Source organism: Thermobia domestica, chromosome 11 (genome assembly GCF_964235325.1).
Source record: "Thermobia domestica chromosome 11, izTheDome1.hap1.1, whole genome shotgun sequence".
NCBI classification, from domain to species: Eukaryota; Metazoa; Arthropoda; class Insecta; order Zygentoma; family Lepismatidae; genus Thermobia; species Thermobia domestica.
In genome coordinates, this window is record NC_137464.1 from 901,478 (window position 1) to 916,064 (window position 14,587).

The following is a 14,587-nucleotide window of genomic DNA, read 5'->3' on the forward strand; positions in this document are numbered from 1 at the left end:
TATTAGCAACGCTATTTGGAAGTGATAGACGAAAAAACCATTTGTGTTGCAATTATTTCCGGGTTAGGCCATTTTTTCTCGTTTGTTTCTTCTACTATTTATATTCTTTATCATTTTATGGGCCGCGGTGGCTCAGTGTAAGGCGTTCACCTCTGGTGCGTGGGGGCCCTCGTTCAATCCGCATTCGCGACAAGTGAATTTTGTGATGGACAAATACTGTGTGCGTGGGTTTTCTCGGGGTTTTCCTGTTTCCTCACGTTTTTTTCATTACACCATTTCATTCATTTCTCATCCTCACTGTCTCCTTTGGCCTAGCTGGCATAACCGTAAACGTTAAAGATTTCATTTCATTTCACAAAAGGGGGCCGCGGTGGCTCAGAGGTAGAGCATTCACCTCTGGTGCATGGGGTCCTGGGTTCAAACCCTGCTCCCGCCAAGTGAACTTTGTGGTGGACAAACACCGTGTGCGTGGGTTTTCTCGGGGTTCTCCCGTTTCCTCCCACTTTCTTCATTCCACCATTTCATTCATTTCTCATAATCGCCGTCTCCTTTAGCCTTACCGGAAAAACCGTGGGACGTAAAACTCAAAGATTTCATTTCATTTTTTCATTTCACAAAAAAATTCTGGGTGTGTGCTTGTTGTTATCCCTACATTGACCTTAAAAAAGCAGTAACAAAAGGGAAAGCACCATGTTACGAAAAGACCTGCAGACTACAAACTTTTTTTTTCTGTACTTAATGCAGCCTACACTGAAAACTTGTATACGTGACCACAACGTAATGAGTATTTGATAGTAACGGATGGGCTTATCTACATTTTTTTTTTTTCATTTTCTTACACACAAAAAAAAGAAAAGAAAATGCTTTTGGACTACAGAAATTCACATTATGAACAAATGATATAGAAATCTTCATGTACAATGTTAATTATGCGGGTAGCTTGCTTGTGCAATGCTTCATTTGTTTAAAACTTCTTTTTTTAACAGTGAAAGTTGAACTATTATCAGGTACTTGTACTGACGACATGTTCCTTTTTTTTTAAACTTTGTTATTATCGAATTTACCGCTAATATATTTAAACAGGCATATTCCGCAATAAAGTTGTTGTACTTGAAACTGGCGAGCGACGAATACCTGTTAGACCTCTGGAGTTTTCTTATAAATATTGATCATAAACTTAAACTGACTCTATCAGCTTTGAGTAATAATAATAATAATAATAATAATAATAATAATAATAATAATAATAATAATAATAATAATAATAATAATAAAAAACTGCAAACATCTCACCCTCAGTCTAGGCGACATACCAATCCTAATAGTAGTCACGTTAACAGATGTCTCTTGCCTACCTGATGCTAAATGATGTATCTTGCCTATCTGATATTAATAGATCTTTCGCCTACCTGATGCTAATAGATGTCTCCTGCCTACCTGACGCTAATAAATGTCTCCCGCCTACCTGTGCTAATAAATGTATCTTGCCTACCTGATGCTAATAGATGTCTCTTGTCTACCTGATGCTAATAGATGGCTCTTGCCTACCTAACGCTAATAGATCTATCTTGCCTATCTGATGAGAATAGATGTTTCTTGCCTTCCTGATGCTAATAAATGTCTCTTGCCTCTCTGACGCTAATAGATGTCTTGCCTACCTGATGCTAAAAGATGTATCTTGCCTACGTAACGCTAATAAATGACTCTCGCCTACCTGATGCTAATAGATGACTCTCGCCTACCTGATGCTAATAGATGTATCTTGTCTACCTAACGCTAATAGATGTCTCTCTTGCCTACCTGATGCTAATAGATGTATGTTGCCTACCTGATGCTAATAGATGTCTCCTGCCTACCTGACGCTAATAGATATCGCTTGGCTTTATAACGAAGTTCTTGAAAATGGCATAAATATAGTATAGAATTTGGGATAGTCAGTGGGTGAATGCTCAAAATAAAGTTAATGTAAAAGATGAGAGTTTTAAATTAAGCATGACTTTAGTATACAGTTTAGAAGAGGTCGAAGGCTCGAGAGGTAGAACAACAACTAACAGTAAAATAATAGTATAAACTGATATTATTATAATCCAAGAATAACGCCATGTCTCATGCGATTCTATTTTTCCAAGAAAAGTTCCCGTGTAGTTGACCGAATATATTTAAAGTAGTCGATAACTTACCAATACAAATACTACACGAACCTTCCTCCTTTTTTTCTCGTTATTTTAAACTCAAGGTTTCTTGTAGTAGATTTAAAGTTCAACTGTAGAAGAAATCAAAACTTGAATTTCTTGTCAAAAGACATGACAGCTGACACACTGTATCGCATTTTTCACAGCCATTTTTCTTTTTTATAAATATACATAATCGTATGTTGTTTGGCGTGTGTATATCATTAGACGAGAATTGTAGCCTATATATATCACAGTTTGGATAATAATAATTTTATAATTTTTATACAACACGAAATAATAATTTTAAATATTATTAGCGTTATGAAAACAAAAACGTTCGAAGATTAGGCATATCAATCGATATACGCCACTGAGATGAACAACCGATATGAGTGGATATAAAATCCTCATGAGCAGCTTTCGAGAAACCAGAGAAAAAATCATCTCTTTTGTAAATTTAAAAATAAGCTTTACGATAGCCACAAAGTATTCATTAATGAAGCTTTTCATTATGGGGCTAGCAAGATGGCAGCATATAATGTGGTTAATGATGAGATACAGTCCCAAAATTATGGTTAACTTAAATTTTAATTTTCTTTTAACGATAATATTGGTCAATGATAAGACATAACAACATACCTAAGACACAACAATATACCTAACACATAGCAATATACCTAAGATACAACAATATACCTATCACAGCAATATACCTAAGATACAACAATATACCTAACTCATAGCAATATACCTAACACATAGCAATATACCTACGACATAGCAATATAGCCTACCTAAGACATTAAAATATACCTAAGACACAGCAATATACCTAAGATATAATAATACATCTAAGACATAGCAAAATACCTACGACTTGACAATATACCTAAACACAGCAAATATCTAAGGCATAACAATATACCGAACACATAGCAAACTACCTAACACACAGCAAAATACCTAAGACATAATAATATACCTAAGACATAATAATATATCTAAGACATAATAACATATTTATATCAATGGAAAATTACATGAAGCTGTACACAATGACTGGCTGAAGGCAATTTTTTATACGTATGCCTTCGACAAAATATTACTGCCTCCTAAAATTTGTCAAATAAGCGCAGTTTAAAAACAGATTGTGATACAATCTTATGACTATGATAATCATTAATGGAAAAGAAAAAACTACCGAATCATCCCCCTCTTGGCCCTTCCCCCCCAAAAATAAGTTGTTTTAACGTTGATTAAGACAAATAAAATAGTGACGTATGAAAAAAAAAAAAAACAGAGTGGTGAATCATTCCACCCATATTGATCTCCATACATTTCCATGATCAACCACCTTCATTAGATCTGTACGTTTGATGAACAGCCACCTGGTAAGACGGGTTGACGCGTGAGGGAGGGTCAGGCGATTTAAGATTCAAACGCATGAAAAGCCCACTGACCAGAAATAACTAACAAACCTATTTCTGATCCAAGTTAAGATGCAGAATAACACGATATATCGCATTTATACGCAGACAGTGTGTGAGCTACCTTTCTGAATTGAGATGACAAATGTCAAATGTCAGGAAAAATCTCGTAAAAAAAGACGCCTAGACCTGGAAGTCAGGAGAGGGGGAAGGTTGCAGAACATTTCACTATCTCATTTTATATGCAATGTGGATTTTTTACTTTATTTTCCCCTTATTAGAAACATTCGTTTCGTGCTGTTATAACCCAAGAATAATCTTTACTGAAAAATATATATATGAATGACGTAAGCATTTTTTATGTTTGGTTGAGAACTACACACATAGGGCTAGAGTTCTATATTATATTTGGATTTTCCGTTGAAAACATTTTATCGGGCAAAGCGAAACTCGGTATGCGTGCAGTGTGATCTCAAAAAATGTCACTTCCAAGAAACTTTTTACTTTCCTGAGTGACTTAATCCCAGAATTCCATGCGTGATACTTGGCAATATAACAGGAATACAGATACTGTACACTCTCTGGTTTGCCCCCTTCCCATCTGGTTTTAATATAAATATAGCGTCAAAATGTTGACTACATATATTAATTGCGAACAAAGCGATTAACTTTAAAGTTTACGTACGCCGGTTATATATTTAGAAGTGATTGTTAACGTACGCAACACATTAATATTAACACAACAAACGAGTTATGAGATTATTTTGCTAAATGTGTTTGGTAGCACCTTTGCGCAGGAGCGCCATCTGTCAGTGTCAGCATTATGACGTATAAGAATAACGTTATCAGTTGTTACATTAAACACCGTCTCATGTCTTACAAAATAAAAACTTACTTTTTTAGAATTTACTACAAAATCTTTCCGAGGGGAATATTACTGACTTCTCTGTTTTATCTATGTCTGTTTCATATCGATTTATTCAGTGGTGGACCTAGCCCGAGGCCGGAGTCTAGGTCCCCCCAGTTTTGTCAGTGACAAAATTAATTTAAACTATTATTTATAAAATTTTGAAAGTTTATAATAAACCCATGATAATAGTCTGGATTATGGCTGTCCCCTCCCCCCGCCAGTTTTTAACTTCTAGATCCGCCACTGGACTTATTTTAAATTATTTGTTTGTTCTTTTTTATTTTCTTATTTGATTTATTTTTACGTCCCACGATTATGCACCGATATTAAAGTTGACTGTAATGATGACACTGGAAGAAATTACGGAATTAAGAAAGTGTGAGGTAACGGAGAATCCCGAGAAAAACCACGCACACGGTGTTTGTCCATCATTATGTCAAATTACTTGTACATTTCTTCGGCGTTACTACGTATTGTCAAGGACACAACTGAAATTACTCTCATTAATAGTTTTGGAGCTTTAAAAGAATATTTTTATTTATTTATTTATTTTTGTTTATGTTACTATACCAGAGACCCTAACACTTGTAAGTTTCCTATTTTTAAGAAAGTAAATTGATTTTGCAAATTTCATTTTGAGCAATGTAATTTATTTTTGAGAGTGTAACTTAATATTTTAGTTTCATTTGTAACAGGGTTACTTTATTTTTCCTTGTTTCAGTTTTTGTATTTTCTTTGGTTTATTTATTTTGAAGACTTTAATTAATTTTTATTTTAATCTTTCAACAATGTAAATTTAGTTTTTTTTTTTTTACTTTTCAACAATGTAAATTAATTAGTTTCTTTTTTCTTTTAGTTTCATTTTTGACAGAGTGACTGAGGAAAATCCTGGAAAACCCGTCAGAATGGTAGGCAGCGGAAATCGAACTCGTGACCTCCAGAATACGAAGCCAACGCTCTACCACTTGAGCTATTTCACTGGGTAAAGCATAACAGAAGGGATTCTTACAACCTTTGTAACATAGTTTCTAAATAATTACGTACAGCTGACATCGAACCCGGAACCTTACAACTGTATACAACAAAACAGCTGTCGCTATTGTATCTAATTCTCTTCATAATCAAATTAATAATTAATGAAACAATAAAAAGAATATAAATTAGCAATTCGTGGAGAGTTCTTTGTCCTGTAAATACCAGTATCATCTCCCAGCGACAATAAAAAAAGCGACTAAATAATCTGTTCGCAGTCTTTTAAGACTGAGTGTAAATTTTGTTTTAATGTCTCGTCCCTAACATTTATCATCCCGTGCAGTACAGGTCTTTTAAATAATATTATTCTCATTTTGTACTTGGTAATTCAAGTTATGACTCGTTGCAAGTGCTAAAACGTGACTTTATATGCTAAAACATATGTGTAATAACACTAGCGTACTACCTTTACGTAGTAACGCATATTATATTTTATATTTTATACATATTTCTTGTAATTTAACCAACATGTCCTTCCTTATACTTTGAGAAAGACGACAGGAATGTAGAACTCGTATGTAAATTAGAAATATCTGTTACATTTGTACATATGTAAGAAAAATAATAAGTATTATAGGCCTACAGTACTAGGCCTAATAAGCATTTGTAATGTGTATTTTTGCTAATTTGTACCGAGTTCCGTGTTTCATTTTTTATGCCTATATTTCAATATATATATATATATAATAGTACTTTTAAAAAAATATTTTTGTAATTAACATTAAACTTGAAGTATCACAAGCGGACAATCTGATGACGGTATTGCGGGAACAAGTTCTGAGTTCAGTGTCCCGTGTCCGCCTTTTTTTTTTTTTTTTTTTTTTTTTAACAAAGCTATTGTTCTTCTGCCGATTAAAGAACCATACACCAAGTTAAAATGTTATTCAATTAGACAAAACTTAATTTTCTCCTTTCCTTTATATACTGTACATTATATATATAAAATTAAACTACTATTGTTATTACTATAGTTACTTTTTGGTATTACTGTTACTATTATTATTGTTATTAATGAGTTCTCAAGAAACAAGATGAGAACAAGGTTATAACCTTGTGAAGGAAAATAAAGTTTTTTAAAAAAATAGAAGAGAAAAATAATTAATAATGAATTTTTAATTTTCGTTAATTCTTGTGGGTGTTGCAAATTACATGCATATGTCAACATCACTCATCATAATGTCTCTCTCTTTTCAATAAAAGTAAAACAATTATTATTAATTGTAAAAAAAGAAGTTACAAAATTAATTTTAAAAGAAATAAACAAAATTAAATTACTTTTAATTCTACGGCGCTCGAATTGCCATTTTTATTGTTAGAAATTTTCATTGTTGATTTATTAGCGTGAAATATTTTACTTTGTTAATATTATCAGTGAATTTGCAAATTTTAATTCTAACGTTACAATGCATGAAGGTACACATAACTCTGACTTCCATACACTTAACGATATGCCTCTACATGGTATCGTCTTTTTTATATCCTCTATACAGTACATTATATTAAAAGGCAAAATCATTGCGAAATCAAAATACAGCTAATTTTACAGTAATTATGTGATATCTTCAAATAGATAAAAGGTAATCGAAATGAGGAACAAGAGCTCGCTAGACAATATTATTTTGCATGAGGTACCGTTATAACGAGTCACCTAGTAGCTTTTCCTTTTGCAGCTATGTGTAAAAGACAAAATAAATGACGATTTTATAAATGGCTGGAAATAAAAAGCAGATAAATGATCCGTGATCAGATTGTTCAGATCAGATTGATCAGATCAGATATTACAAGGCGAGTGATATCTCATGTAAAATAATATTGTCTATTGCGCTCTTGTTTCATATCTCGATTATCTTTTATCTATTTGAATATATCACATAATTACTGTAAAATTAGCGGTATTTTAATTTCGACGTGATTGGGTCTTTTAATATACTGTCGAAGCTTGGGAAAATTAACACGTACTATATTAATAGGAGTGGCTAAAAATTGTATAATTGGGTTAATTGTGAATAATTCTAAACTGGACTGACGGAACCATCTAATTTTTGATAGTGTTCAGAGTTTAATATTTGATGTCTGTTATTACATTCCATCCTGATAATAGTTTCATTTTCGTTCTTGTAGGTGGTGTGAGTGAAACAACGCAAGTGCAAAGTTCACAGAAAGGAAGGAAGGTGCTCTTCAGCTAGTACATGAAATCCGAAATCAGTGAGGTAAAATGAAAATAGTGGAATGATTTTGGAACACAACCAGCAACACGATTAACAGTTACCTGAATTCATGATAATTTTGAAGCCGGCGGTTGTATTACAGATGTGCACAAACATTTCTAAATCTTGAAAACTCTCGTACTGTGTTAGAACAATCCGATCGTTCGCCACATAAGTTTGTGAGACACTGTACCAGTGCAATCGGTATGAATTGTGCAAGTGTTAGTCATTGAGTTTTTCAATGAAAATTTACCGGAATGATGGATAACTAGACGAGGCTTTTGTCTAGTATAATACACGTTCTCCAGACCTCACTCTTCCTCTAAAATTTTACTTACGGGGAACTGTCAATGACGTTGTTTGCGTACAAAAGCTTCGTACATTGCATGACCTACGAGCATTCATCGAACGCTCCAGTGGGGCGACCCGTGGGATGGGATAGGGGAGTACTTTTCTCTCAAATAGTGGTAACAGTAACCAAACCAGTTGGTGTAACAGCCCATTTTGTGGGCCTAAGGCTGCTCCAACGCCATCTGTTAGTGATCGTCTGAACTACATCCAGCCTAACGAGAAGCACGTGATCACCGTGCTGCATAGCTCTATCCCTAGAAGAACGTGATCAGCGTGCTGCATAGCTCTGTCCCTAGAAGCACGTGATCAGCGTGCTGCATTGCTCTGTCCCTAGAAGCAAGTGATCAGCGTGTTGCATCGCTCTGTCCCTAGAAGCACGTGATCAGCATGCTACATCGCTCTGTCTCTAGAAGCACGTGATCAGCATGCTGCATCGCTCTGTCCCTAGAAGCACGTGATCAGCGTGCTACATCTCTCTGTCCCTAATAGAAGCTTCAGGAGCTTTTCAAACCTAATGGCTTCCTAGTCTGGCTCTCGGGGCTGAGTGGACGCCGAAAATTGGGAATCACTGGCTCAGAATCGAACCCAGGACCACGCAGGCATGAGTCCAGTGCTCTCAGCACTAGACTACGGTAACCCCAGTATATAGTAACAGTATTAATAGAAAATAACTGACTAAAAATAAGAGTAGGACATTTTATTTAAACAGATCTGGCCTTCTAAAATTCTCTCTTATTGAGAAATTTACTATATCCCAAAGGGAAAATCGTTTATACGAAAAACTTACGGTAACTACGGAACGTATTAAGCTCATTTGAAACTGCACATTACGAAACAACATTGTTTTGTTTCGGTATCAATAAAATTAGCTTCGGAATGAGGAATGGATATGATTACAGGATTCTATTGTTGTTGATGTCTGCTGAAAAGTTCAGTTAAACAACGCTTCCTTAACATTGTTTGTATAAACTGAAAATTGAAGGCGAATTATTATAATTCAATGTCCTACCCTGTACTTATCAAATAATGGATGTTATTTTCAAATTAAAGAAACAAAAAAATAAATAACAACCAATAATTTTGTTTTATTTACAATTTCTCAATCCACATGACACAATGATGACAGTCAATCAAAAAAGAAGAAAAAGAAGAAAACAGATTTTCTGAATATACCAGCAGCATTACGTAATACTCTGCTCTTACGCCATATTTTCCTTGCAGCTAGCAGCCTGCTGTGAAGCATTATTATTTGAGAATTAACCTTATATATATATATATATATATATATATATATATATATATATATATATATATATATATATATATATATATATATATATATATTTAACAACTAAATACTTGAAGGTAAGAAATCAAAATAAACAACTAATATTTTTGCCTCCTTTGAACTGAGTGTATATGTATTTTAATGATGCAAAGCTAAAAATATACTAGAAGATATAACTTCAATATTAAGGAGTGTACTTACAAGAGAGTCGACTTCCGGATCTGCTATATAGTAAGGTTTTTCTTGCCGTATCTGAAAGAAAAAAATGAAAATAAAATTACTCAAAGCACATTTATGGAGAACAAAAAATGAAATGAAATCTTTACGTCCCACGTTTATGCCGGTGCGTTCCTAAGTTTTACGTCCCACGATTATGCCGGCTAGGCTAAAGGAGATGGTAAGGATGAGAAATGAATGAAAAATGGTGGAATGAAGAAAGTGGGAGGAAACGGGAGAACCCCAAGAAAATCCACTCACACGGCGTTTGTCCACCACAAAGCTCACTTGATGCGAGCTTTATACAGAACAGTATATAGGAATATATATATAAAATAGTTGTCTATAACAGAACTTTAGGAACGCACCGTCACAAAAAGGAATAAAATCTTATATTTCTCGTACATAAGGTGAACCAAAAGTAAGTGGAATGACATTTGTTTCAGGATTAAACGAACACAATGGAATTCATTATAACTATAGTGTTTGTGTTACATGAAGTTTTATAACTAAGTTTACTTAAATTTAATCTATTTATTTATTTATTTATTGTAACAACATAACAAGTATTCTACCCATTTACAGTGTTTGTTTACATATATGGTAAGCGACATTATTTTTTACAGAAAAAATACAGAAATTTTTGCTGTTTCATTAACTAATTGAGCTTATCAGATTACAAATTGTATTCCTAAACATAATTTGAGACATATTGAATACATCTATCACTTCACACTTTTCTTCAATATTATTTGTAGTAAGAGCTCATTCTCCATAAAGGGGATTTATATAGGATGTCAATACGTGTTTTCTTACAGTACAAGGTACTACTAGTGTTCAACCTCGTTTTAGACATTTGAACTTGCAGAAATTTGTTAGAAGTTAGATCTTTGCAATCGATTTTATTATTTATTTTATACAGAAAAACTAAATCATTAACAAACCTACATTGCTCTAATGTCAAGAGATTGAAGTTGTTTGCTAGTTCTAAGTATAATATGTACGCGGGGTACAATCCTGTTTCTTTGTACGTTTATAGTTTCAAAAACTTGCACTGTCGGTACTCTTTCAACTGTCTATCTGCTTTTGATTTACCCTGTTTATACAAAAGCGATTTTTCTCCTCCTGATTTTGGTTTCAGAAACGAAGTTTTACTATTTTACGTGGACATGAAATAAATAAAAGTAAACTATTTTTTGTATGTCACAAACAATGGAACAACATTTCAATATGTCCATATGCAGTTTTCTCCTAGGTGTGTAATTTGTAATGCCGTTTCTTTCTAATTCGCAACTTTTCTCCAAATTTAGAGAAAAAAAAAATCACAATAAAAAATATGACAAACTTACTGGCTTACTTTAAAGAAAATATTTATTGGCTATTAATGTTTATTCTAAATTTTCAAGTATTCCTTCCAATTGTAGAGAGAAAGATTATAATTTCTTTTGGATGATATTTTAAATTGCTTACATTCAGAAGATGTTGTCTATTATCTACATCAGGTTATGTGCAAGTTAGAACAAGAGGAGAGGGCCGTATGAGAATTATTGGTGTCTAGGGCCGTATGAGACAATGGCCATAATAATAATAATAATAATAATAATAATAATAATAATAATAATAATAATAATAATAATAATAATAATAATATTTTCAATTCAGTTTAAGATTATATAAGAAGTGTACTTGCAATAAGGAGTCAGGTGGGCCGGATGAAACAGTTCAGTGGGCTGGCTGTTGAACATGGCTGACCTACATCATAATTTTACTACTGGGAAAGGAACATTATTTTGGAAATCGTCCTGTTGTAACACAACGACGACGATTTCTGTATAACTTTGGGGAGGGAACGTTCAGATTCTGGGAGTCACCAAGATAACCTTGGAGGCGAAAGCAGGCCGGCCACCTCGGCATCCCAGGATTGAAACCTATATGGTTTAACAATTATCAACAGAAAAAAAAATGGAATTGAACAGCAAGTCTTTACATTCATCTAGAATTTACGTTTTTATTTAAAATGCGAAATGTTTCATTTTTGTGCATTCTTTTAAAAAGCCTCTTTCTGCCAATTATCACTAAAAATATGGGAAAATAACGCATTTATTTCCTTACCCTGTGAACTTTTAATCTAATCTGCTGAAAAGCATAAAAAGCTTTTTATCACGAAGACCGATTGACATGCACGAACACTTAACTTTGTTGGTTTTTAAGACCGTTTAATTATTATTCAAATATAATATTCTTGAAATGCATTTTACTATAACAATAGTAAAGGACGTAAATCGTATAGGCTATAGCCATGCGTGGTAATTTCAAGTACACACTTCAAATGGAATCTATACGTATAAATAAAAATTAAAATAAAACTTTTCACTTTGCATTTCCTAAAATAATTTGTCTTTATTAAGACGAGAAAAAAAGTTGAAAATCTATTTTAGTACACAAAACTTGATGTTGGATAACTTTAGACATGACCGAGAAAATCGATATAAATGAATATAATATTGTTTGTATATGAAAGAAAATTATATTTACTATTTGAAACTTGAATTAGTACAGATTTTATTTATGCGTGCACAAAGATAATGACTATATACAATAAAACCAGTTGAGAATGCCCCAAGAGCATTGCCAGAATGAACTTAAAAAGAATTAATTTTTCTTATTAACTTCTACAGGCTTTATACCAATTGTTCTATGTACTTTATTATTATACTCATTAAACAATTCTTGTAATACATCTATCCATTTATAGTATAAAAGCCAGTTGGGAATACTCCAAGAGCATTGCCAGAATGAACTTAAAAAGAATTAATTTTTCTTATTAACTTCTACAGACTTTATACCAATTGTTCTATATACTTTATTATTATACTCATTAAACAATTCTTGTAATATATCTATCCATTTATAGTATAAAAGCCAGTTGAGAATGCTCCAAGATCATTGTCAGAACGAACTTAAAAAGAATTAATTTTTCTTATTAACTTCTACAGGCTTTATACCAATTGTTCTATGTACTTTATTATTATACTCATTAAACAATTCTTGTAATATATCTATCCATTTATAATTTCCTTAAGTACTCAATTTTTTCCACATGTTTTGTTCCACAGAGTTCTGTTAAAACGTTCTGCGATATGTTGTTTTACGAAGACACATGCTCAAAATTGAAAAAAAAAAATCACAAAATATCGTCTCTCTATGACTTAGGTTCCCGAGATCTTAAATCTCTGAAAAACCGAGCTTTTTTTGGCCAATATTTGAGAAACGATAGCCAGTTGGCGAGTGGCCACCGGTTACTATTTTGGTACCAAAATGTTTACCACCCTCTTAGGTATTGATTAACAAAAAATATGATTTCTCTATGACTTACGGTTTCCGAGATATGGCTCCTTAAATCTCCCGAAGGGGGGCGCGGTGGCTCAGTGGTAGAGCGTTCACCTATGGTGCTTGGGGTCCCGGGTTCGGTCTCAGCCTCCACCAAGTGAACTTTGTTGTGGACAAACACCGTGCTCGTGGGTTTACTCGGGGTTCTCCCGTTTCCTCCCACTTTCTTCATTCCACTATTTCACTCATCTCTCATTATCACCGTTTCCTTTAGCCTAACCGGCATAACCGTGGGACGTAAAACTTAAAGATTTGATTTCATTTTTTAAATCTCCCGAAATCGGAACTTTTTTGTCCAATATCTCGGAAAGGGTAAGAGTGAGGCGAAAAATCCCATTACTTTGTCAGATAACTTTTGATGCTTTATCGAAGGGAGGGATCAAAATTCTTGAGTTTGGAAAACACATTCATTTTAATACAATGTATACTAATATACTAGTAAAACAACCTTATGTTAGACAATCTTGCCCTCTGCCGTGGCAAAATCTAACATGACGCTACTGCGATAAAAACGTATTTTCAATCAAAACAGAAAAATCGTTTTGTGAAGACGACGAAGAGGTTAGCGGCGGAGACTGTGAAGCAAAGAGCTTCTCAGTTATGGCAAGTGACCTGTCAATAATGGCAGAATACCTATGATGATGATGATCATGATGACCATTGCCTTAAAAACTCGTTTTCTAGTAATGATCTTTCTTCTTTTAGCTTATTAACTTCACGCACGAATACACGAAACAACTATTGTGCATAAGGAAGTCCCATAATACTATGTTAATTGTCACCCTTAAGATATTTAGACCTCGATTCCTTAGTGAATATTGCATAAATTTTACAAGATGTTAACAGTTTTAAAAAATGAGAATTATGGCACTACAGCATATCACATGGAATATATTACCCATAATACCTTCAAGTGTAATGTCACCCACCTGGGAGGGTGAATATATATATATATATATATATATATATATATATATATATATATATATATATATATATATATATAGTTACGGGGTTGCAAGAAAGCTTAGCTCTTGTAGTAGTCATAGGTTTGCGTGTCATATACCTTCGATACCAGGCCGCACAGGGAGTCCACCAGATCCGAATCCCCCGAAAAAAAACTTCCTAACCCAACAATATTTGTACACTTTCTCAATACAACTCTATTTGTTTAACAGGGAAATGATTGATGTAAGCATGAAAATTTGATCTTACACTTCATCTGTACTCTTTCTTTTATAAAAACAATCTAGTTCTATCATTATTTCCTTAAAATATAGATGGAAGTATAACCTATGCTATAATACTATAATAAAACTATACTTGTTTAACAGGGAAATGACTGATGTACCATGAAAATTTGATCTTACACTTCATCTGTACTCTTTCTCTTATAAAAACAATCTAGTTCTATCATTTTCTTCTGAAAATATAGATGGAAGTATAAACTATATTATAATACTATAATAAAACTATACTTGTTTAACAGGGAAATGATTGATGTAGCATGAAAATTTGATCTTACACTTCATCTGTACTCTTTCTCTTATAAAAACAATCTAGTTCTATCATTTTCTTCTGAAAATATAGAT

The 14,587-nt window shown here is 33.2% G+C and overlaps 1 protein-coding gene across 1 annotated transcript in view; it reads right to left on the reverse strand.

The window, feature by feature from the left end:
- The window catches only part of hth (Meis homeobox homothorax), a gene marked incomplete in the record, with an annotated part of 832,122 nt that overhangs the window by 719,454 nt on the left and 98,081 nt on the right, over nucleotides 1–14,587 (reverse strand). The window contains 1 exon segment of the mRNA XM_081729908.1: nucleotides 9,591–9,641. Coding sequence (XP_081586034.1) covers nucleotides 9,591–9,641 — 51 coding nt within the window.